The sequence below is a fragment of the Panthera leo genome, chromosome A1 (genome assembly GCF_018350215.1).
Source record: "Panthera leo isolate Ple1 chromosome A1, P.leo_Ple1_pat1.1, whole genome shotgun sequence".
In the NCBI taxonomy this organism is placed as follows: Eukaryota; Metazoa; Chordata; class Mammalia; order Carnivora; family Felidae; genus Panthera; species Panthera leo.
The window spans coordinates 194,778,505-194,805,078 of NC_056679.1; the positions used below are offsets into that span (position 1 = coordinate 194,778,505).

At 45.3% G+C, this 26,574-nt stretch overlaps 1 protein-coding gene and 1 pseudogene across 2 annotated transcripts in view; both read left to right on the top strand.

Annotated features, from left to right (window-relative positions):
• Window positions 1-284: 284 nt before the first annotated feature.
• On the top strand, window positions 285-1,145 carry LOC122201699 (annotated as a pseudogene).
• Window positions 1,146-9,209: 8,064 nt separating this feature from the next.
• GLRA1 (glycine receptor alpha 1) overlaps window positions 9,210-26,574 on the top strand; it is an 82,857-nt gene continuing 65,492 nt past the window's right edge. For both annotated transcript variants that reach the window (XM_042948641.1, XM_042948644.1), the window contains exon 1: window positions 9,210-9,265. In XM_042948641.1, the coding sequence (XP_042804575.1) occupies window positions 9,210-9,265 (56 nt within the window). The remainder of the gene's footprint in view (window positions 9,266-26,574) is intronic.

Here is a 26,574-nt window from a genome sequence, read left to right on the forward strand (position 1 = left end):
TGCTGACAGCTCAGAGCCTGGAGCCCATTTCGGATTCTGTGTCTCCCTCTCTCTCTCTCTGCCCCTCTCCTGCTCGCACTGTCTCTGTCTCTCTCAAAAATAAATAAAACGTTGAAAATTTTTAAATAAAAAAAAAGAAAAGAAGAGGGTTAAAAGTCAATGAAGCATCCATTTCAAGAAGCCAGAAGAGGGCCAAGCTGGGGCAAGCAGAAGCTGCATCCAGACATCGGGACTGCACTGATACCTCTTCCAGAAAGCTGGGCCTGGGCACCTGACCCCCAGGAGCAGCCGCTGGCCCCTCAGGATCTCTGGCCTTGGCCCCGTGAGCCACCCCAGGCCTGGGCGAGGGTCCTGGCAGGCTAGCGCTGCCCTCCACTGGGACCCAAGAAATGGCATCCGGGCAATGTCCAGGTCCTCCCAGGCAGGAGTGTGAAGAGACTGCCCCATCTGCTACTTCGGAGGAGTAGGTAGCCTGGGACACCGAGGAGGTTTTCCGCAGCTATGTTTTTCACCGTTGGCAGCAGGAGCAGGAGGCTGAGGGGGCAGCTGTGCCTACTGACCCAGAAATGGTCACCTTGCCCCTAGAACCTAGCAGCACCATGGGGCAGGTGGGTCGGCAGCTCGCCATCACTGGGGACAACATCAACCAGCGCTACGATTCAGAGTTCCAGGCCATGCTACAGCGCCTGCAACCCACAGCAGAGAACGCCTATGATCTTTTCACCAAGATTGCCTCGAGTCGATTTGAGAGCAGCATCAACTGGGGCCGAGTGGTGGCTCTCCTGGGCTTTGGCTACCGCCTGGCCCTCGACATCTACCAGCACAGCCTGACTGGCTTCCTGGGCCGGGTGACCAAACTAGTGGTCGACATCATGCTGCGTCACTGCATTGCCGGGTGGACTGCGCAGAGGGGTGGCTGGGTAAGTGCCCAAGCGTAGGCAGCCTCCTCCCTGCTGCTGGGGCTGCCTCTCTCCCAGCCCCACCCCAGTCCTGGAGTGCCTGTATGTGCCGTCAGCCCCTCTATCTCTGTCTCTTGGCAGGTGACAGCCCTGAACTTGGGAAATGGCCCCATCCTGAAAGTGCTGATAGTTCTGTCTGTGGTTCTGTTGGGCCAGTTCGTGGTACGAAGATTCTTCAAATCATGACTCCCAGAGGGGCCCTTTGGGGTCCTAGCTGAGACCCTTGCCTGGGCTTCAGCCAAGCCTTCTCCCATCACCCCCCCTCCCTTACAGGGGTCCCCCTCAAGAATACAGAAGCTTTAGCAAGTGGGCACTCCAGCTTTGGGAGGGCCCTTGCCTGGGGGTCAGTCAGGCTGCCAGGGGTGCCCCAACATTGCATGGTGCTAATGGGCCCCCTCTCTGGGCCCCATCCTGTCAGAGAGGGGGTAGAGCCTTCTTCCTCAGCTCTCTGGGACACCCTCAGCCCTATCTATTGGACACTGGGGAGATTCACAACTTGGGAAAGCAAGAGACTGAGAGTCACTTCTCCCCTCAAAATTTTTAACGGTTATATCTTTATGTAATACCCTTGGAAGGACCCTCCCCCCACCCATTCCCACTGCTCTGCCCAAGCCAGGAAGTCTGGGGTGTGGGGGTTAGTAGACTACCCTGTGTTCCCCAGGATTCAGCTGTTCTAGAAGATCAGAGCTTGATTGCTAGGCCTGGAGCCCATTCCTGGCCCTTCCTAAGCTCTCCCCCTGCTCCCACTCCCCCCCCCCCACCCCATATCACATTTACAGTGGACTCGCAGGGATTCTGGGCCTCGGTATGGGGTAGAGATGAAGTTGGGGGCACGGACCAGGGCTGTCAGAACCTCATCAGCATCCCCCAAGCCCGCCTCCCAAGATCCTCAGTTCTCTCCCTTCCCCTCATCTATTACCACTTAAACCCAACCTATTCACTACAAGTGAAGCCCACCCTGCCCCCATCACTCCAAATAAGGAAGGAGGGGTCTTGGGTAAGTGGAGTGCTGAGGTTCCCTCCTTGCCCAGGTACAGAATTTGGTTTGTTATTGTCAGGGAAAGAGGGTAAGGAACTCATCTTGAGGTTTCTGAGAAAAGAGCTGTTAACGCCACTAGGAACCCCAGGGTTGGGATCTTCCCTTACGGCCCGGGTACAGTGTAATCTGGGGGTGTGGATGGGGAAACTGTGAGTACTTGAACTCTACCATGACCCCCCACTCTCCACACTCTTCACCTGCCTAAGCCCCTCCTGTGGGTGGGGTGGGAATGCCTTGTCTATCTTGCACAATCTAGAGGTTTGGGGGTAGATTAAGCCACATGCAGGGAGGGGATGCAGACAGAGCCCACTGGCCAGCCCCCACCTTCTGAGTGTGTCTGAAATAAACTGCAATCTCTGAAAAAAAAAAAAAAAAAAAGAAGCCAGAAAAAAAAATTAAACAAACAAAAAAATGCGAGTTGAGAGCAAAAAGAAAAGGAGGGAAAAGAAAGAATAGAAAACAAAGATACATAATATAGAAAACATTTTAAAGCTGGTTATTTGAAGTGACCAAAAAAATGGCTGATCCCCTAGAAAGAACAATCAAGAAAAAAGAAGCACAAATTATTGTATGACAAACAGACAAGAAGACATCACTACAGATTCTAGAGACTAACAAAGTAGGAGGATTATGGCAATTTTATGCAAATAAATGTGAAAAATCATATTAAATGGACAAGTGCCTAGGAAAAAAATGCAACTTACTAAAACCACTACAATAAGTATCAATCTTAACAGCCCTATATCTATTAAATAAATTGAATCTGTAAATAAAAACTTTCCACTAAGAAACCTCCAGAAAAAAAAAAGTTAGAGAGGGGGAGAGCCAAACCATAAGAGACTCTTAAAAGCTGAGAATAAACTGAGGGTTGATGGGGAGTAGGAGGGAGGGAAGGGTGGGTGATGGGCATTGAGGAGGGCACCTGTTAGGATGAGCACTGGGTGTTGTATGGAAACCAATTTGACAATAAATTTCATATATATATAAAAAAGGAAACCTCCAGGCCCGTATGGCTTCATCAATGAACACTTCCAAACATTTAAAAAAGAACTAACACCAAATCTTCTATAGATGTTTCTAAGGAATAGAAAAGAGAAAACATTTGCAACTTGTGAAGAAGCTACCACAATCTTTATACCAAAACCTGAAAAAGACATTTTTAAAAAGGAAAGTTATAGGTTAATGCCCTCTCATGAACGAAGATGACCTCGTTTAGCCAAAAGCAAGCAAAATAAAAGTAATCGAAATTAGAACAGCAGCTACCTTTGGCATGCAATGACTGGGAGGGAATGTGAGGTAGGCTTCGAGGGTGCTGGTACCGTTCTGTATCATTGTATTGATAGCATCCATTTTATGAGTAACTTAACAAAACTTATGCACTAATACATGTGTATTTCCATTTTAAATGGTTTTTAAATACGTAATACAAGAATCACCTTCAACCAACACTGATCATGACCCATTTGCCATAATTCCTAGCACAGAGAAGGTAGTTAATCAATATTTGTTAAAAACCAAATGAACAACTCTTTTAGTAGAGATGCAAAACCTCAGCACAGTGTCTCACACACACAGTTCGTGTGCAAAATATGTGTACTTTTTAAACGAATGAACCTCTGAGTGAAGGTATATCCTCTGCCAAGCCTTTTTCATGCTAAAACTCCTTGTGGAGGCAGTGAGAGACCCAACAAGAGGAACTAACTGGATAAACATGAAATAGGAGTTAAGGACAGACAGAGCAGAAAGTAGGAAAAAAGAGACTGAGAACGTTTGATGGAAAGATAGGAAAACAGCACAAGGAGATGATGAAAAGTCTCACGTGGATGTCAAGCTGCTGGAACCCAGGATATACATATAGACTTGGCTGCAAAACTAAATTGGGGAGTCTCTGGTCAGAAAGCCAGGGGCTGATCAGTCTTGATATGAGGCCTTTCTTCTTCACTGATCCTACCTCCTCTTCCTTTATTTTAGGTCTCCAAATGAAGGGGTTAGGAGCCAGGACGTGAGAGATGGGAGTCCTGAGTTCTAGATCCTGCTTTGTGGTGATACTTTAGGCCAGTCATTCCAATTTCCTGGCTTCTGTGTGACTAATCAGAAAAATGGAAGGAAAGGTCTCTCAATATTTTATGCATCCACTCCTTATGACTAAAAAATTCTCCCAGGGCCACTGAGATCTCCCAAGTACTTCTGAGGTCACTTCTTTAAAGCACAGAAAACATACTGTTGCTTTGCAATTCAGAAGAAGAAGAAGAAGAAGAAGAAGAAGAAGAAGAAGAAGAAGAAGAAGAAGAAGAAGAAGAAGAAGGAGGAGGAGAAGGAGGAGGAGGAGGAGAAGGGGAAGAGGAAGAAGAAAAAGAAGGTACTAAGTTCATTCTCTAAGTTGGGTTGGGAAAGGCTGGCAGTAGCCTCCAGCTTCTTGGAGGAAAGGCTTTTCCATAGTACTATTTGAAGACCCATATTCATCATAATACTTCAGCACAATTAGGCAAGCTGCTTAGTTGCTCCAAATATCTGTCTCTCTTTACAAAGTATCATTGAGGCCTGTCAAAGAAGTCTTGAGATGCCCAGCCCTTTCCTCTGTGAATGTCATTATGGTCAGAGACTTGGCACTGTGTTAATTACATTAGCTGGTTCAGGCCTGCGTAATCTCACCTGATTAACACTATTCCTTCCTCTTTCTCTCTTCGGGCCCTCTGCCTAAATCTTTTTGTTCTTCTTTCACTTATTCGCTTATTCATCCTGGCAAGAAATATCTACTGAGCTCCTCCTATGTGCCAGGCACTGTGCAGGTGCTAAACATATCATCAAGAAGCCAGGTAAAGTCCCTTCCTTGTAGATTTCCTTTACCTACCCTTCCCATGCCCTTCATCTTCGTGGGAGCAAAAAATGGTGGAAAGACCCTTCAGCTATAATTAGGTACCTGTATTCTTGTCCTAACTCTGCTACTAGTCTAGGGGGTGAGTCACTGAACCTCTCTGGATATAATTTTCCTCTTCTGTAAATAAAACTGTTGAACAAGAACAGTCTCTAAGACTCTCTCACATGGACTTTTTTCAGTAGCTTCTAACTAGTATCCTTGTTTTCATTTTGCCCCCTCCCTCCCTACACATTTTATTCTAAGCACAGTAGCCAGACTAATCTTGTTAAAATGTTAAGTCAGAACTTGTTACTCCTCTGCTCGAAACCCTCCAATGGGTCTCACTCACAAGTGAACCCAAAGTCCTTACTATGCCCTGAAGGTAGTGTATGCCCCAGCCCCCGAGCCTTCTCTAACCTGGTCCTCTCAACTTCACTCACTCCACCCAGGCACAATGGCCTCCTTGCTATTTCTCGCACACTCTAAGCATATTTCCCTCTCAGACTCTTTACATTTGCTTTCTGCACTGCCTGGAAAGCTCTCCTTTCCCTCCCTCCTCCCCGAGGTTCACATGGCTCATTCCCTCACTTCCTTCAGTCACTTGTTCAAATGTTTTTCTTCTTTTCAGAAAGCACGCCCTGGTCTAACCACCCTATATAAAATAGTGCCTCTGTATCACTCTCTGCCCTGAGACCACTTTCTTCTCTTTAATCCTTATGATTGCCTAATACATCATAAATTGCCTTTTTTTATCTTCTGTCTCCCTCCACTGGGAGATACACTCCATTAGAATGGGGGTCTCTACCTGTTTTGTTCCCTGCTATATCCCCATTCCCTAGCACAGTGACTAACACATAGTAAATGCTCAATAAATATTTTGTGTCATTAATGAAAGAATGAATTGACTCTAGTAATAAGTCTCAGTATAGGTCAAAATGTATTCATACTTGGAAGGGTTCAAATCTGGCTACCTATAAGGGGCCACTCAAGTATTGGAATTAGGCTACACAGAATACTTATCATAACAAATGGACCATCTGCTGAAGCAAACTCACTCCATTCCATTGAGATCTCTGTTTCATAGCATGGTAGTCACAGTAAGATTAGATCTGAATGCCATTTCTTCTATGCAGTTTCTTGTGATGAGATTAAGGGATGTTACTCTCCCTGTTTGACTTAGGCCCAAAGAGATTTGGTCATTTACCCAACATCATCCAGCCTTTTTGAGGCAGAGATAAAACAAAAACATAAATCTCTGACCTCCAAGCCTGCAGGTAGTTTCGATAGTGACCTACAACAAGAGAGAAAGATCCGAGTATACCGCTTATGGGCATAAGAAATACACGAGATATGGGGTAAAAAGTGTAGATTCGCAACCATGAGGAGCTTTTCCCACTGAACCTCCAAAGTGATTTCATGTTCAGAAGTTCAAAGCACTGTTTCTCTTACATACTGTCATATCCCCAAGGCCCAGCACACTCTTACTTCATGTATGCTGATTAAATAAAAGTAAGGGCCTGCTAGAAAACAGGTGCCCCCAGGTAATAATTACTCTTGTCTCCAGAACAGCCCAAAACCTTGGAGCCAGTCACACCCACTACAGCAGCAGCAGCAACAATAACAACAACAACAACAACAACAACACACACACACACACACACACACACACCCCACATCCCTTCAAGGAAAAGAAAAAGTAACTTCTACATGCTGCATCCCACCTGCCCACACAATCGCTTCCTAGCCAGGTAAGGAACAAGCACAAAGTTGTGACATCACAGTTTGTTTCAGTACCTTCAGGGGTACAAAAATGTCACAGATAGGTGCATACATATATGCCTTTGTGGACAGAGACCATTTACAAACACAAATGTGTAAATACACATATGCACCACACATTTGCTTCAGAATTAGGGTGGCTACGGATCACGAATCAATTTGTACACACAGAAATATACACGTTTGTCTTGCCCAAGCTACTTACAAATGTACACAAATGCATTCACAAGGATAATATTTACGTCAAGGTATTACTGTGAGAAGTAGATGACATTATGGGAAGTGCACACTAGTACCTGATACGTAAAAAGCATGCTAGTAAAGGTTAGTGATAGATATGGGTAGGTAGGTAGATAGATAGATAGATAGATAGATAATATAAATTTTTATCAGACTCCGATGAAAATCCACCTTTAAAGCAAAATTTCCTTTTCAGTCACTACTCAAACTCATGGAAATTCTAAGCAGCCCATTACTGTTCCAGTGTGTGGAAGCCAATAAAAGAGAATAATGTGGGATGTGTAACAGTGGTGTGGGGGATGGGGGTGGGGGAAATCCCTGTTGGTAGGAGGCTGGAGAACAAAGCTTTCCAGGCTTCTTCAGGGAGAAAGCCTGGGCTTGGAGAGACCTGAACTGCTAAGAACTATTCTAGGGAAAATCAACCTCCAAAAACTCAAAAGAAGGCATTCCTAACGCTGCTGAGAAAGAGGGGAGGGTTGTCCCCACTTGGTAGGCTAGGAGGGAGAGACCCCAGAGTCCCAGCCAGTTCAAATCAGCCAGAAAATCCTGCAAGGCTATTAATCCACTAAATTCTGGGAGCTTGGAGAAAATCTGATTAACTCCACCTCCCCAGCTGGGCTCTAGAGTGAAATCTATAGCTAGCTGGTTTCTGAGACTCAAATAAGATGGGAAAGAGAGAAGCAGGAGGAAGAGAAAAAAGGAAGCAGGAGTGGTTAAGTACTAGATACCTGTGTGTATAGCTTGGCTCAATCATTGTTTTGGAACAAGACACAGCTCTCTTAGGCTCTGTTGCCGTAACTTGTGAAATGTAAACAAAACTGTCTCCTGTCCTGTTGGAAGACTGCATATCTTCCTTATCTCCCCTAAGGGCTCCAACAGTGAGGCCAGGACTGCTCCCTCTTGACGCTGGGAAGTACTCAAGGAATTTCTCCTGTATTTTCCCATTGCAGTGGCCCAGGGGAAGAGAAGCAGTCTTTTATGGACCAGACGTCTTTTTGAAACCTCTCCTTTACTTCTGTACCAAATATTAAAACTTCAGAGCTCTAAAGAAACTCGGGGATCCGGTTCAATTCTTCCCTTTTAAGATGGTATGCTGAGCCCAGAGGCAGGTCCGAACTGGGACCCGTGGTGTTTGTTTTCCTCACATACAACTACATTCTTTAAATATCGAGGCAATATTTTAAGAGACCTCCAGAGATTAACTCCATAATCTCCCCCACCCCACCGCCCGCTTGCAAAGGAAAGGGGAGTCAAGGATCTCGTCCAGCACTTTAAGCGTTAAACTCAACCTAGAGTCTAAAACGCGATTGGCCAAACACTGAGAAAAGATCTGGTTTTCGCAGCCGTGGGCCAATGAGCACCTCGAGTGGGAGGGTTTGAAGATACTAAGGAGTTTTTCCCCCCTTTTTTTCCTCTCCACCCCCTCCCATCGGCCTTCGCCCGCCCCCCTCCCAGCTCCCATGCCGCCAGTTTGTTAAATTAATGCAGTAAGAAAGTCTGAAGATCTGAGGGAGTCCTGGCCAAAGGAAGATGGGCGAGCTCAGAAAATCGAGATGCATCTGAAACCCTGGGCTCCTCAGCCCCGCGGGGTCGCCATGGACCCTGACAGCCCCTGAAACTTGCCCTGAGCTCTCTCATGCCTGCAGCCCTGAGCAATGGGACACCTTTCCTGCAGCGATCATAACTTATTCGGCGGGGACCAGAGAACAGGGATCGCAAGGCGACAACAGACTCGCACGCAGGCAGGGAAACGAGATTCCGGGACTCGGTCGCGATGCGCCAGCCTGGCACATTCTCCGGGATTTAACTGAAGGCAGCACCGTCAATCGCTTCCCCTGGCCCCTAGCCCCCTCAGGCCAGCCCAGGGGCATAAAGCCCTGCTCTCTCTACCCAAGATGCTCGCCCAATCTAACGGTCGGAGGCCAGCGCTCTGATCGCCACAGAAGATTTTTTTCCCTTGCATGGAGCTGGCCGTTTAAACAGAAAAACAGGGGTAAAAAAGAAAATATACCCACCCCCAAACGTGCCTCCCCAGCGCCGCAGGGAGCCAACAGACAAGCTGGAGTTTAACAAACAGCAATACTCTTCGCGCTCCTGAAAAGCAGGGCTGGACGCTCTCCGTGGTGCTGAAACGCTTCACGGCTGCCTCTGTCCGTGGTACCTACAGCCCCCTCGTTCCAATTTCCCCTGGGGCTCTCCCTCCGCGCCCCTGTTCTCCACCTCCCCTTAGCATCTGGATTATTTTTTCAATAGCGCTCGCTGGTTTTGTAAGTGCCAATTTGAAACATTTTTTACCCTCATAACTCGTGGACTACAAAGCACAAGGACCTGAAAAATGTACAGCTTCAATACTCTTCGACTCTACCTTTGGGAGACCATTGTATTCTTCAGGTATGCAATTTTCTACTGACCACATCGCTGTAATGGAAATGGGGGAAAGGAGCACTGAGGCTGACTCTGTCCGTTATCCCTTCATTTTGGGGGGAAGGGGCTGCTGTATACCGCTGCAATCGGGTCCTTCCATCCCCCGCTCCCCCACCCCACCCCTCCCGCAGGGTGTCTGGCTTGTGCGTGGAGGTCTGAGACAGTCGCTGCTCTAGCAGCTGTTTGCCTGTTTTTTTGTGATTTGTTTGTCCTTCCATCTGCTATACCCCCGCCCCATCACTGGCCCCCAGCCCCTCTGCATATTGGCTTTCACTGGGCTGAGGACTTTAAGGGGAAGCTTTTGGAGTTACTCAGTTTAATTAGGACTGCATTCTCTCTAACCGCAGTGCCGAAAACCTCAGCTCTCCCGTCTGGGAGCCAAGTGACAACTAGCGGTGACGGGGAAGGTTGCACTCGAGCTCAATGGACACAGAACATTTAATTTTCTCTCCTTTTTTGTTGTTGTTTTCTTTTTCTGCGTGGGGCGGGGGTGGGGGGGAGTAGGCTGAGGCTTAGTGCTTGGAAACAATAGTGTTATGACCTCAGGTTGTAAAGCCCTGAACTTGGGTGCAGAGTGGATCTACTTAGGAACACATTCTGGGAAAGATTTCCCTTTAGAAACTTTGACTCCCTCCTCTCACCCACTCACCTTTCCAAACTCTTACTTTGTTAGTTGCAGATCCTGAACTGATGGACAATTCTTGTTTGTTTTGTTTAATTTATGTCCGTCCCTGAATCTGTAGCTGAGTTCCCTCATCCGTTATCTCTTCAGGTTAAAATTTTCTGCCTACAGGCTTAGCATTCTATGTTAGTACAAGTGAAAAGTGAAAAATCACCCTCTTCAGGAAGCATTGAAATAGATAGTTCTTTTGTAAGTGGGTGAATCAGCCATCGTCAGAGATGGTTATGATAAATTCCATTTATATGAATTGAAAAAAATTATTCTTCCTCCATGACCCGCAGGGATCATTAATCTTCCTCATTTTAGATACCTGCCTCTCACGTTTTACCATGGCACTGTATTAACAGCCATTTGAAAAGCCCACTCTAAGTTATTTTTAAAAATAAGTAACCACCAAATATTATTCCCATAGTACTCCCATAATAAACCAGCAACTAATTATTGCTTTTCCTTTTAACATTGTGGAGAATTCTGCATATGAATTGTTGGTTTGACTAACCTGTCGGTTGGTTTATTAAATGAATGACTCCTCCCCCAACCCTGGATTATAAGGGTCTATATGTGAACCTCTCTTCATGTCTTTCTCTTGAGATGGAGAAAAGACCCCCTCCTTCCCTGAGATACCCAACGCTAAAGCTTCTAATCTCTAGTTCAAATAATTGTTTGATAGGCCATAGTCCTGCCCACAGCTCAGAATGCAAATAGTCAGGGAGTCAGATAGAATGAAAAAGTGCAACAATCCAGGGCCCTGTGAAATGTAGCTACTTTATGGAGGAAGGGGCAGGAAGTATCCTCTTAATATCAAATCCTTTCTCCCCTACATACATATAGAACTGTAAAATGCCGCGGAGGTGGGGTACTGGGTAACATTTGTATGCAAATTGATTCTCTGTTTGGCTTACCGAGACAGAACTGAACCAGAAAGATTAAAGAGCAAATTAATAGGACCAAGCACATCACCTCCCCCCACCCCGCCACCACACACACACACCCGACTCCTTTTTTATTGATGAACAGTATGTTTGATTTTCTTCTCCCCGACATTGTCTTTCACAAAAGGGAGACACGGTCTAAAAGGTTTGCATTGTAATCATTTCAAGAAGGTGATGAATCCACTGTGCTAATTCTTTAAGTAAACTGGTGGTAGCCCATCAGGAAACATCACTCTACATCTCCTTCCCATACATGTGTCAAGGCATATCTGAGCTACAATGTGTATGGGATTCTGTGTTTATAAAGAAAGAAAAGTCATGACTCTGGAGAGCTGGGAAGGGATTGGTACCACTGCACTTTCAAAATATAGGAATGACTACATCATCTGAGGAGTCAATGTTGTTTCAGAACTGTTCTGAAACATAAAATAATGAAGCTAGGAATTGAACTCAGGAAATACCCTCAGCAATTTTTCAGAGAGATTGGGAAAAAAAAAGGTCAAAAGGAGGGAAAGTATTATCCTTGTGTCATTGGCACTTTCATTTCTAACTCTCTCATTTTTTAAATTTTAGGTCAAAATACAGAAGCATTAAAATCTGGGGACTCAATAGAATTGTATGTGGGGGTAAATGGAGACTGGCAGCCTAGCAGGTTCCATGTGAATAACCCTTTCTCCCCCAAGGGACAGGCACCGTGTTGGAATGAGCCAATCCAATCATCTCAGGCACCCAGGTACTACTTAGATTAAATGATGCCAGCTGCTCACCTTGTTGGGGGAAATCTGGGGGCTAGAAAAGGAAAGGCCATCAATAACAGAGGTGCTGCTGCATTAGTACATAACCAGCGAAATGGCCATAATGACAGTAAACAGTAAAACAAAACAGCAGTCGAAGTGAGGCAGAAATCTCGTATGGTGCCAACACAGAGAACGCATTCAGGCCTTCAAAAGAGCTGACAGGGAGAGAGACATAGGGTACTGGGACACAAACAGCATTGCAGTGCTCATCAACTGTGACCCCATAAGTAAAATGAGGTGATTTGGCTGAAGTTCCTGGTTTGGTATTTTAAAAGCCTATGGTTCTAAAACCATGAGTGACATCCTAGGATTCGATAACCTAAATTTTGTCTCTTTGTTTGCAGTTGGAGATGGGGCTTTATAGCCAGACTGGCCAAAAATAATAAGCAAAGATATGGTTTTTTGGGGGTTTTTTTAATGGTAGAAGCACATTCCTTTCAACCTCCTTTGCAAGCCAAAGGGAACTTGCTTTGATTCACAGAACGCTTACCTTCTAGCTTATGGCTGGAAAGGCCCAGGAAGACCCCAACATTTTTTATCTTCTGGGTAATTCGTAGCATATAACTGTGTTTCTCAGTCTCGGCACTACTGACATTTTGAACTGGATAATCTTTATTAGGAGGGCTGTCCTGTGCATTGTAAGATGTTCAGCAGTACCGTGGCCTCGGTGACATCCCCTCCCCCCAGTCATGACTATCAAAATGTCTCCAGACCCTGCCAAAAATCCCGGGGTAGGGAGTACAAAAATTGTCTGCAGTTGAGAACCACTGGTATCGAATGACCAAATTCTTAATCTGCTGTTCCGATGTCCTAATTACAATGGGGAGGAAAGTCTAGTTTCCTTGAGAACATGCCCCCCATGAACCACACAAATCACCCCAATGAAGCAAAAAGGGACCTAGCTCATGCTTGCAAAGGGAATAAAGGGAGAGGAGATAAACCAAGTCTAACCCATGGATGGTTTTGCCATGCTTCCTTGCACAGGGCTTTGTGCTGAATATGGCATTCATTTGTTAAGAAAGGTCACTAAAATCTTGAAGGAAAGATGTTTCTATTCACACAAGGGTCAAGAGGAACATGGCAGATAGACTGTTTCATATCTGGGTCCTGGAAACCCATCCAGTTGGAAGGTAAATGAGTTTTCTTTTGAGGTGCCCCCTCTGGATCTCTTCCTCCCAGTAGCATAGCTGTATTTTCCCTCAAATCTTACCCGCTGCGTTTTGGGCACTGCAGAAAGCATTTAAGAGCTTCTGAAATGGGCCAAGGACTTTTTTCCTGAGGAAAGAAGTTCCTTGGGCAAGCTTGCACCAGGCCCAATCAAACTGTCAGTCTACCCTCTTCTGGGGGCTTAGGAACCTTGAGTAAGAGAAAAGAAAACATCACATTTTTTATTCCTGAAGGATAGCTTAGATACGGCCCCTAGGCTGGTAAATAGAGTTATGGATTGGTGCATAACTTCTGTGTATTTGCAAAACTGGTGATGACCTATCAGGGGATATTTAGGGAATTTATCCCTGAGACCAACTTAACTACGAAAGAGGTTGCAAATGTGGTGCAGTGGAGAAAGCAGTTAGGCTAGGATTTGAAAGCCCCCTGTTCTAAAGTGAGCTCTGCTCCCATCCTGCAGCATGGCTTTGATAAGACTCTGCATCATGGGGATTCAGTTTGCTTACCAATCAACTCAAATGACTGATTCCAACACCCCTATGTTGCCTCCAGCCCGGGATAAGGTCTTTGTGAAAGACAGAGGCCCACACCCACAAAGGCTCAGAATGAACTTGCTTCAACACTGACGCTGCCTTCATTTCTTCACTAGGCATTTATTTATCATGTATTTATGTGTCCAGTCCCAAACTCTGCACTCTATGGGGGACACGGAGGTAACAGATGCCACAGTCCCTGTCCTTGCAGAAAGAGGAGACACTGCTCCCTTTAAAGCTACATTAAAAACCTCTTTCCTTCTTCAGAGGGCCCGCAGAGCTCCTCTCCCGACAGCCTGTGTACGCGTCCTGCGACAGCATCGCATTTATGTGGGCGTCATTAACTTTATTTCCTTCATCAGCTGGCAGAAGCCAGAATGATTTTTAAGACGGATGGCACTGTCTCCCGCCTGGCCATCTTGACGCTATTCTGCAGGTTTTCTGCTGCTTTAGGCAAAGCGGACTTGGCCCAAAGGGCAGGAGACCTGGGATCCAGAATTTAGCTAGTGGCCTGACCTTGAAAGGGTTCCATGACCTTTCTGGCCCTCAGTTTCCCCAGCTGTAAGATGAAGGGAATCAACACATCAATCTCTCTAAAATCATTTTTAACTGTGCCAGTTAAGAATTGTCCTCCTCCAATCTCCATGATAGAATGCTTTTGGTTAAAAATATTGCCTCATATTTCAATTGTTATATGAAGTAGTGACATTGCATTATATGCAGATTCAAAAGTCTGAAAGAACTGAGGACCTCATTAAGCAACTTCACTCTGGAGGGTTATCACATTCTAGATACGATTATTAACAAATTGCATGGCTATGTCTCTCTCCCCCAGGAAGTGCTTTGGACGATGAGAAAACATGGTGTTTGATTACTGTCCCCATAGATCTGAAGAGGAGCATGAAAAGAGACCAAAAGTTTCTATACTTTTACCAGGGATTCTATTTCGGTTTTTTTCCTCGCCCATAAAGTCTACGCTTTTAAAATTTTGTTAACCAAATCCTATACACCATTAACTTATTTTCCCCATTTTTATTAATCAAAGGCATCCATAACTGCCTTTGATAATGTTCAGAAATACTAAACATTTTGGTATAGACAGTGTCGCCACACTGAGTTGACCTAAGAAAAAAAACAAAAGCAAAGACACGTGATGCCTTTTAGTTAGTCCATAGAGCTTTGTCAGAAGTAAATATGCAATTTGTTAGAGTCTCTGAAATGTTTAAAATGGATTCCGAATCCTCATTACTATTTCATGAACCCCATAGGTATCCAGGGACCCCATTTGGGAAACATTAAATTTGATTTATTCTATATAGCTCCAAGAGAAGAACTGGAGCAAATTAATGGGTAATTATTTTACTGTACACACACACAAATTCTAGCTCAATGTAATTTGGAACTTTCTGGCAGATTTGTCAAGTGGTGCAATGGGCTGCCTCAGTGGTAGTAAGGGTCCCTGTCACCGGAGGAATGAAGGCAGAGAAACCCACCTCCCATGAGAGATGTAGAAGAAATCCAAGCTGCTTTTGAGGATTGAGATTTATAATTTACTGCAAAAAAAGTAAATGAATGCAGGTCAGGGACAAATCTTTACAATACTTATATTCCCTCTTTTCCTGATCCCCAAATTACCCTCCGATCTTTGTAAGCTCTCTGGGTACACCCTAAACACACATTCACTCATAACTTTTCCTTCTTTAAAATGGACTGGTGACGAATAAATTGGGCAATGAATACACACACACGATGCAACAAAGGATTATTAAAAGAAACCACCTGGTTATGTAAGAGGCTGGTTTTAAGAAATGAGAAGGACCTCAGACTAAGAAAATGTCAGAGCCAAAAAAAGACCCCTAGAAAATGCACTGGTCTACAGACAAGTCCACAGGCACGGCTCGTGTTCACAGGACCGATGACCTGTATGGCTGAAGGCCTCTCAGCCCCGAACTCCCGCTGTCCCTTCTGAACCAACCCTCTGGTAAGCCCAACACACAACTAGCAAATGCATTCAGAAAGCACGTTAGAAGGGAACAATGCCCTGAGATGCTGAGGAGACGGACTTATCCGCACAGTGCCTATGTTTTGTAATGCAAGCTCTTATGAGGGGTGCTGAGGCCCCAAAGCCTTTGAAACTCCTTATAAAGGATCACTTTGTGGTTTTCTGAAGTTGATATTGTCCGAGTCTCCCGAGGCTAATTCAGTGCAATTAGATTACCACTCTCCGCCTTTGGATTCAGCTGTTTTTCAGTGTCCGTTGCTAAATGAGTTTACCGTCTTAACAGGAAGCTGCTGACAGTCATTAATCCCAGCCGTGAAATGGGCAGCGTTCTCTCTTGCTTCGGGTACTGGGCAACCCACAGGCACCTAGAGTATAAGCCTCTACTCCCTTCCTGGCAAGGTCCGTCCTCAATTTCCTTCCCATTCACCCCCAGAAAACCACACTTTCCCTTCAGTGAGTCTTAAGTACCAACAGAATCATGGAAACTTAAGGCAATTCTAGAATTCAACAGCTCTCCAATCTAGCAGTGAGGGGCTTGTCAAACGTAGAGTTTCCTACCACCGTACCAGACTACTGAAACAGGATCCTTCAGGCGGGGGACCCAGAAACCTATAATGTTACCAAGAGTCTCAAACTTTAGTGTGTGTATGAATCACCTGAGAATCTCAGTTAGATGCTGATTCAGGCTCAGAAGGTCTGGGCTGGGGGCGGTGAGAGTCTGCATTTCTAAGAACGCCCAGGTGATGCTGATGTTTCCATGGACCAACAGTTTGAGTAGTAAGGTTCTAAATGATCCTGGCTAGGGACCCCTGACATAGATCAACCCTTTTATTTTGCAGATGAAGAGAGGATAAATAACTTTCTTAAGGCTACAGCGTGAATGGCAGAGCTCCCAAGGTCCTGTGGGATTATGTTCATCCCCCAAACTTACTCCCCTGCATGTCATCTCTAAGGGCTGTGTGCCCTCGACTCTGCCACGGCACTTTCCTTCCTTTGGCAGTCTCACACGCCGTCCTCCCTCACAGACACAAACCTCAAACAGCTATCCCCATTCCCTAACTGGTGGGTGGCCTGGGCCCTGAAGTCCTAGCACACCAAAAGCGCCCATTTACGCAGCCGGGCACTCTAGCCATGTGATGCTGGATAAAGAGAAGGGGCACCTGAAGAATGGGCTTTAAATCCGGGCACCGGGGGTGGGGGGTGGGCGGCCTAGGACGTAGCACTGCGAGTCTCTCGGGACTGATAGAGGAAGTAGATCAAGGTGATGAGAGGAAGGAAATCTGGTTTCTTTCTCCAACGATGACCCAACATAACTAGAGTATTGTTTAGGACTCCCAGATGTTCAGACACCATTGCCCCATTCTACCATCTGTCTGACCTCGGGACCACGTCCTTCCTTCTTCTCTACCCACTTTGACCTCTTAACCTTTCCGCAAAGCACATTATGATCGTATACATCAAATAAAGTAACTGCTATGATCTTCGGCCTTTGTGAGCTGCGTGTTGATGGCGGTGTGCTCAGTTCTGCAACACTGCCCGGCTCCAGAGGAATGCGGCAAGTCCGCTGCAACCCTGGCTGCCGGGCAGACGTGCAGCCCTCTCTTACAAGAGCACTTCACAGTTTAAGGAGCGTTTCACGTTCACGATCCCATGGGAGCTTCCCAATCACCTTAAAAAACAGATACGAGACAGCGGTTACTATCCCCATTTTAGAGTTAAGAAAACTGAGGTTTGGAGAAGTGACTTGCCAAACACCCTGCTGTTACTCTCAGGGTAAATCCAGGATTCAAATATAGATCTCCTTTCTCCTAGCTCACCACACCGTCATATATATATGCAATATATATATATATATATATATATATATATATATATATATATATATATATTCCTAAGCCACAGCCCTGGGGAGCCGGGGCGTTTATCAGGCTAACAGCCCTCACCCTCTGCCAGTGGGCTGCAGTGGGAGGGTGGCAGGAAGCACCTGACAGGAGAGCTGGGAATTTCCCATCAGGCCTTTAGTTCGACAGTCATATTCTTCTGATTCTGAGCCAGATACGGATTTCCCTTTCTCTGTTTCTGATCATTTTTAAATGTACAATATAGGCATATATTCTCTTTTTAAAAAAATCTAATACTAGACTTAAGCTTAAAACTCCCCCTTTGATATGATCTCCAGGTCCCTCCCAGCTTTATGTTTCCTTAAGGGGTATTGTACTTGATCATTTTTATTCATATATGGGTGTGCATGCGTAGACGTATACATACACACATGTGGGTATAACTATTGAAATATATACGTGTAGACTATCATTTCATGGAATTATATTGCCTATATAATTCTGCAATTCGTCTCGTTCGCATCTCCACAGGTCTTGGGAAGCTTTACCTGTTGAGGCACACAGCTCACCTCATTCTTTTAACTATTGCAAACCATTTCATGTTGTGTGTATTCCATTGTTTTCCAGCCATCCCCCCCACTGATGGGCATTTATACTTTTTTTTCTAAGTTTTCCACTGCCATCAGTGCTGCAATAATCACAGTGTACCTACATCTTTGTGAACACATGTGACATTTTTCCAGGAAGATAACAAGAACAAGCAATGGAACGGCTGGGGCACAGAACATGTGCATCTTTTATGCTAATAGATACTGCAGTCTGCCATTCCTTTCTTCCTGAATCTTCCCTCCTCGCTCTCTGGTGCTGCTCCCTCTCAGCCTGGGCTGTAACAATGCACTAATAATAGTTGTTACTATTTATTGAACATTTATCGAATGCCAGGTACTGTGCTAGCAACATCACGTGCCTCGTCTCGTAAGCCCACAAAAACCCTTAGACAGAAGTACTAGTATATTCCCATTTATAGGTGACAAAACTGAGGCATAAAGAAGTTATGTAATTTGCCCAAGCTAAGACCACTAGCAAGAGGCAAAATCAAGATTCAAAACCAGGCTGACTCCATAAAACACTCTTTTTTTTTTTAATTTTTTTTTAACGTTTATTTATTTTTGAGACAGGGAGAGACAGAGCATGAACAGGGGAGGGTCAGAGAGAGGGAGACACAGAATATGAAGCAGGCTCCAGGCTCTGAGCTATCAGCACAGAGCCCGACGCGGGGCTAGAACTCACGGACTGCAAGATCATGACCTGAGCCGAAGTCGGCCGCCCAACCGACTGAGCCACCCAGGCGCCCCCATAAAACACTCTTTTAACCACTGCACTGACACTGTTACTCCCAGAATGAACCGGGAGGGGGAGAGAGGGGACTGAACTGGATGAGAAAGACAGAGGTAGAAAAGAGATTAATTTCCCTCTCTAGATGATCAGGAGCTCATCTGTTTCCGAGGGCCCATCTCTTTCTAGATCATAATAAAGTTAACATACATCCGTAAGTAGATGAGTTTTCAATCTCCACCCTTCACACGGGAGGGGAATGGCACTAACTCCCACCCGCGTTCCAGAGGGTCGTGGTTGGGGCTCTAAGGGCAGACAGGTTGCTGCAGCCTTTTCTTCTTTATGCACCTGCACCTGCCTCGTGACAAAAAGCGCTCAGATAAAAGAGCTATCAAGGGTTCTGCGAGAGAATTTCTGACCTGGTGGGGAGGAAAAGGAGAAAGCCAGCACCAATCCTGGCCCTTTTGTTTTTTTTAATTGTTAATTGCTGGCCCTTAGTACTCAGAGCAAAGCCTCACATCCTAACCCACAAACACACAAGACCAAGAACACCAGTTTCCTTTTACCTTCCCTGAAGGAGGTTGGAGATACAGCCCGAGCTCCAGCCCTCACCACAGGCTCCAAATTTGCCTTTCCCAAAGCACACCCAATGATGGGCTTCTCAGAACATCCCTGGGAGGGGAGGGGCTGGGTTGCTCCGTCGGTTAAGTGTCCGACTTCAGCTCAGGTCATGATCTCACAGTTTGTGAGTTCGAGCCCCACATTGGGCTCTGTGCTGATGATTAGAGCCTGGATCCTGCTTCAGATTCTGTGTCTCCCTCTTTCTGCCCCTCCTCCACTCGTGCTCTGTCTCTCTATCTCAAAAATAAATAAACTTAAAAAAAAAAAAAAGAATATCCCTAGGCAGGGGAAACCGCACCCAGGGCCACAGGAGGGTGGCGGGTGGTGGGAGCAGAACAGGGCCAGGAGGCAAGGACGGGGCCAGCTCTCCCATCATGAGCTGCACTCCAGACCTGGCCTGTGGGAAGCCCAAAACTGTTGCCTCAGACACCTGTTTTCAACAGCTCTCTGAGTGACACCAGAGACTTCTCCAAATGTATCCCTAGCAGGCCTGCTGCTAATAACAGAAAAAAACACAATAAAAACAAAGTCTCCAAATATCAACCTTGAAATAAACTTGCTGGTTTGTTTACATTATAAGCATTCCATGTTTGCCATAAAATATTTAAATCACATGGGGAAATATGTTTAAAACTAAAATACACTGAAATCTTACCCCCCAGGGTAAATTACTCAACAGTTTGCTATTCATCCTTCCAGATGATTTTAATAACATAATGACCAAACCATGAGTGCTCGCTTTGTGCCTGACATCTTTCTAAAAGCTGAATATGTATTAACCCATGGAAGCTTCAGAACAATCCTGTAAAGCATTATTCATCCCATTTTATAGATGAGGTTACAGAGGAGGAAACAGAGAGGTTAAATAATTTTCCTAGGGTTACCCAGCTTGGAAACAGCAGTGCAAGATTGAAATCCAAGCAGTCTGGCTTCAGAGAGCCTTCAACTGCCATGTTCCACTAGTGAGCATTTCTGTTCTACAAAAATGGGATTATACTAAACACCGTGTTCTGCAACTTACTTTTTTTCACCCAGCAATAAGTTGTCAGTGTGCACACAGATGCTCCTCATTCCTTTTTGCATTTGCGCTGCCCTTTGCTGAGAATGCCAGTTTTGGGCAGGACATGGCTCTCAGCTTGTCGCTACAGAGCCCCTACCTCCACTTCCAGCTCCTTGCCTTCCCACAAACCAAATTCCAGCCCAAACTGAACTTCTCATTGGTCTCTGTAATATGCCCACTCTTCTCATCCCTGTACTATTCTCACACTCTTCCCTATCCCTCCATAAATCGAGAAACTCCCCGCCCCCCCACCCTTCATTTCAGCCCTGAAAGGCACACCAGCCAGCCCCAGATTCAAGCTAATTTGATTTTGAATCCTGCCTCTGGCACTTCCTTGCTGTATGATCTTGGCAATTTACCCAACCTTTCTCATCTTAAAACTGTTCCTCATCTTAAAAACTGAAGACACAGTTGAGTGTCTGACTCTTGGTTTCAGGTCAGGTCCATGATCACATGGTTCGAGCCCCACATCAGGCATGGTGTGTTCGAACCCTGCATCTGGGTCTGCATGGACAGCGTGAAGCCTGCTTGGGATTCTCTCTCTCTCTCTCTCTCTCTCTCTCTCTCTCTCTGCCCTTCCCCTGCTCATGTTCTCTCGCTCTCTCTTGCTCTATGTTTCAAAATAAATAAATAAACTAAAATTAAAAAACTGAAGAGAACAACTTCACCAACAGATAAATGAAGTTACCTTTCAAGCACTTTTTCCGTGCAGAACTTAAGCCTTTAACAAAGGACAATCCCTTTTCCACTTCCCTAAGGTCTTGTCCATGCCTCAAGATCCACCTCTAGCCCCACTGCCTCTGTGAGGCAGCCCCTGGACTGCCACCAGCCCCCTAAATGGGTGTAGACCCTCCTTCCTGAATCCTCTTGGAGAAGTAGGCATTACCCTTGGTGCTCGGTTTACTCAAAGTGCCCTTACATACATTTGGGTGCCCTTCCGACTTCCCTACTGGACTGTGAGCCCTTCAAAGGCTAGGAATTGAATGAATTTTGTGGTACGTGTGGAAAGGGCAGCAAGAAAAAGAACCCATCCCCTGGTGCTTCCCAGAATTTTCACCTTGTTCTCCCTCTTCCTCATAGACAGCATCATCCCAGCGGTTCATATATATTAGGTGTTCGGTGCTTGTTAAGTTGAATTACTTTGTCCCCACGTGCCTGCTCCCATCATCTTCCTGTTGGTTCTACAGAAGCCCAGGACCGGAAGGCTTCCAACCAGCCAACCCCGAAGCACTGCTGTGTCTCACCGTAATCCCTTTTTCCTCTAAGAAATGAGTCACAGTGAGAGGGAGCTGGACTCGGCAGCTCAGCCCTGGCTCAGTAGCCATTGCGGTGAGCTTCTCAGTTTTATCCTCACTGTCTGGCTGAGCAGGTTCTAACTCCAGGCCCCGAAAAACACCTGAGGCATCACAGCTAAAGTTGCTTCCCACCATGACCAAGGTCTGCAGAGAGGCCCCTTCCACAGGACAAGGCAAACTTTCTAAAACAGTTTTTAGTTGTGCCAAAAGCATGAACTTCGGTAGAGATAGTTTTCTTGATGTGACCTAAAACACTTAGTAGAAAAGAACAATTCTTGACAGGAGCCAAGAAAGGACTGCATCATATCCAGAGCAAAGGGGCTTGGAGGAATTCGTTGAATAGGCCTTGGAATATAGAAAGCTACACTTCCTGAAGAGGAGGGTGACATGTTTCAATAAAAGGGGTAACCCCATGCTGCCTCAAGTAAGACTGCACTAGGTAAAGACTATGGGTCTTTCCAGCATAATTCTTAAATTTTTTTTAAGTTTTATTTTTATTTTTTTTAGTGTTTATTTTTGAGACAGAGAGAGACAGAGCATGATCAGGGAAGGGGCAGAGAGAAAGGGAGACACAGAATGTGAAGCAGGCTCCAGGCTCTGAGCTGTCAGCACAGAGCCCGACGCAGGGCTCGAACTCATGAACTGTGAGATCATGACCTGAGCCAAAGTCGGATGCTTAACCGACTGAGCCACCCAGGTGCCCCTGCATAATTCTTAAATTAAGTTGGCTCATAGAACACCCAGAAGTTAAAAACTCTTGGGAATCAGTCAGATATATTCTAGAACCCTAGTTATATTACTTGATTCCTGTATGTCCTGGAGAAAGATTGTTTTTAGGACTCCTGAGCCTCAGTTTTCATCATCTGTAAAATGGCAATGATTAGTATCCACCCCCCACACTGAAAAATCACCTGAAGGATTAAATGGGAGAAGGCATGGAGAGTGTTGACGTGTGACACACAGAAATCGTGCAAAGCAGGAAACCATGATTACTATATTACAAGGGGAGAGGTGCAAAGCATTGTGGGAGCATAAAGAAGAGTGTAACTCTGCCTGGAGGTGGGAAGACAGCAAAAAGTCGAAGGAGCCAGGACACTTAAACTGGGCCACAAAGAATGACTAATTCACCAGGTGGCAATGAGTGCCAAGAGAGACTGTTGCAGGCAGAGAGGAAAGGCTTGCCGAACAGGCAGGCTGGAGGATGTGGAGATCAAGGGCACTGGATGGGCCAGCTGTCCACTGTTAACCAGGCTCAGTCCAGTCCTGCAATTCTTTGTTCTCTCCCAGTGGGCCTTTTGTCAACTGGAACCCCAGCTGAGAGTAGACAATTTGCTCATTATCCAAAAAATATTTCTTGAATTCCTGCTATAAGTCAGTGATTGTTCTAAGTACTGGGGATAGACACAGTGATGAACAGAACAGACGTAGTCCTTACTCTCATGCAGCCTAACGTCTAGACGGGTCTACAAACAAACAGCTTGGGAAACCACAGACTTTCAGATCATGGGCAGTGCTACAAACCCAGTTAGTCAGATGATGGGACAGAGAATAATCCATTGGAGTCCACCCCAGGCTGCCTACACTTGCACACATCACCTCCCTTAAGACTTACATCCTAGGGAGATGGGCAGATGGGAAAAGTCCACTTCCTTTTACTGATGAGGAAACTGAAACCCTGAGAGGAGCAGTGATTCATCCAAAGTCTCGGCCAATAAGTGCCAAAGGCAGGTGACCTCATTCCATGCAGGAAAGTCAAAAATATCCGGGACAAAAGATGAAACGGGGGGCGGGGGGAGAAGTGTAGAGAGAGTAGCAAAATGGTGTTTACGATAAGATCCCATTTTTATTTTTTTAATGTTTTATTGTTCTCATATGGGAAAAAGAAGTCTAGAGAAATGGACCCGAAACTGTTCATAGTTGTTATTATCTCTTGAGAATGAGACTATGGGGGGCTTTTCTTTCCTACATTAAATATTTTGGTAATGCTTGAATGTTTCACAATAATGTATTACTTTTGAAGGCTGAAAAAATAGATTTTCTATAAAGAGATATCAGAGAGAATGGGAACACAATCAAACCTAGAGCCAACCTAAATAAAAGACACATGTACCAGGTAGGGAAAAAAGACTTTTGCAGTGGTCTGAACCAGTGCCCAGTTGATTGGTTTTCTCTGAATAAAAATGAACCTAGAGGCTGAGTCTGTTTGGTGTGTTTGGAAGAATTTTCTGAGCAAACAGAAATAGGTTTTCCTACCGAAGTCACTGTTCTAGAAGTAAGATGTCATTGGAAAATGGAAGGCCAGAGTTACATTATAGACTTGGGTTTTTAGAACCAGTGATAGATGGAATATATTTTCATCGGCATGATTGAAGCCCTAACCAATTCTTTTTGTAATTTCATAAAATCCTCATGGCCTTAAAAAAAAAAAAAAGTTAGAGATGGAAAGAATTATCTGACCCAATCCCTTCAATTCCCAGGGAGGAAAAGAGGCCACAGGGAAAAGGATTTGTCTAAAGTCAACAGTGAATTGATGCCCAGCCCAGACAAGGACCAAGGACTCTAAGTCTCTTTTCACTATGACAATTTTCCCTTACACCTAAAGACTGTTCCACTGGTAGTGTGCATGACAAATTTCAGTGGTACAGGATAATTTTCTTTTATTTCACTAATCATGAATTTTATTTTACTAAGTACTAGAATTTATCCGTTTCATTATAATACTAGTAGTTTATATTACTAAAAACTCAAAGGTAAATTAGGGGCGCCTGGGTGGCTCAGTTGGTTAAGCATCTGACTCTTGATTTCGGCTCATGTCATGATCTCACGGTTTGTAAGTTCAAGACCCGCATTGGGCTGTTAGCACAGAGCCTGCTTGGGACTCTCTCTCTCCATGTCTCTCTGCCCCTCCCCACTCACACTCTCTCTCTCTTTCTCTCAAAATAAATAAATAAACTTTTTTTTAATGTTTATTTAAGAGAGGGGGGTAAGGAGCAGAGAGAGAGGGAGACACAGAATCCAAAGCAGGCTCCAGGCTCTGAAGTGTCAGGACAGAGCCCAACATGGGGCTTGAACCCACGAACTGTGAGATCATGACCTGAGCTGAAGTTGGACACAACCAACTGAGCCACTCAGGTGCCCCTTCACATGCTATTATTTAATTTACCTTTTTAAAAAGTTTATTTATTTGTTTTGATGGGGTACCTGGGTTATTTTGTTGGAGCGCCTGGGTGGCTCAGTCGGTTAAGCATCTGACTTCAGCTCATGATCTTGCAGTCTGTAGGTTCAAGCCCCACATCGGGCTCTGTGCTGACAGCTCAGAGCCTGGAGTCTGCTTCAGATTCCGTATCTCCCTCTCTCTCTCTCTCTCTCTCTCTGCTCTCCCCTGCTCAGGCTCTGTCTCTCTCTCTTTCAAACATAAATAAACATTAAAAAATAAAAATAAAATAACAGCATGTGAATTGGGCAAAATTGGTCATATGCTATGCAAGCCATTTGGGTTTCAAGAATGCTGTTCTCCACCATTCCATCTTAAACACTGCCCTTGGATTGAATGGAAAATGCCAGAAGGACTTGTGAAACCCAGTCAGTTCTGAGCAAAGCCCAACTACCTTTAAGTCTCAAATGGCTTCTCAGTGTGAGTCATGGACATGGGCTGCTATTTGAATTTAAATAGTTGAAGGAAAGATGGCACTTTTGGGTAGTAAGTCGGCACACTCAGCAGACAGCGCATGCATAGCAGGGACAGGGTCACCAACAAGGACCTATTTAAACTACAGTTTTCTATTCCCTTCTCATGTTAAAACATCTGTGCTCCCACCCTTTGCCTTATGAACAGAAATTCCTCTAAATAATGTTTATAATATTATCTGATAACATGAATTTAGAATCTACTATATGCCAAGAACTTTTCTAAAAGCTCCAGATGCATCAGCCATTTAATCTTTAAAGCAACTCTATTAGGTCGGTACTGTTACCATCCCCGTTTTGTGGACGAGTACACCAAAGCAGTGATTTTTACCAATCTAGGATACCTTGAGCCCAATCCATTTCAAAGTCTTCATAGGCGGGAAGACATTGCACAAACCTCTCCAGAGAGGTGTAGGGGGAGGGTGGAGAGAGCAGAGGAAGAAAACTGAGAGACTCATCACAAGTCATAGCCCTTCCCATGAGGAAAGAGGTGGGGAGAACTTGACAACACATTTCCCCTCAGTTCTGCCACCGAAAGTCCTGATTTCCTTTCCATCCGTCACCATTTGTCTCATGAAGAGACAAAAGAGAATAAGAAATAATATGGCGCAAGACATAAAATGTGGGGAGGGGAGGGGTGTCAAAATGAGAGGGTGAAGAAAAGGAGAGACAAACAAAGTGATCAAGAGGGAAGAGCGCTAACTCAGGTCTCCTCCGGGTTCGGCCAAGAACTCCCTGTGTAAGTCTCCCTCCCATTCTGGTCCACAGTAGTCTCATTTGTAAAATGGACGAGAGGACTGGACTAGCTGACTTTTAAGATCTCTCTCAGCGCCAACAGTCTAGGTTCAGAAACACATGAAGGAAAAGGAAGAAGGCAGAAGGCCAGAAGGGGAGAGAAAGGTAGGTAGGAAAAAGCAAATGCTAAGGAGGAATGATGAAAGGGGAAGGAAACAGGAGAAAGGAGAGAAGGTACTTCCCAAAGCAGATGGAGTCTGCTTTCTTGTTCAAAGAGGAGAAGAAAGACTCTTGTATCAAGAATTAAAGCAATAAAATCTTTATCCTCAGGCAGTCAGCTCCATGCCTCCCCTGGTGGGGGCCATGACTGATGGTGGTGGAGGGTCTGAAGCAGCCCTGGGAGGCGGGAGGGGGCTGCCTGGTTCTGGACGTCTAGGAAGGAGGACAGCCCCTCCCATGTGGGCCTGACAATGGACAATGATGATTAGCATATTCCCAGGCTCTAGGGCATGTCCTGGGGAAAAGACTAGAGGATGTGCCCAAGGGAGCTACAGCTGCAACATTATCATCTTGTGCCTGCAAGGATGTG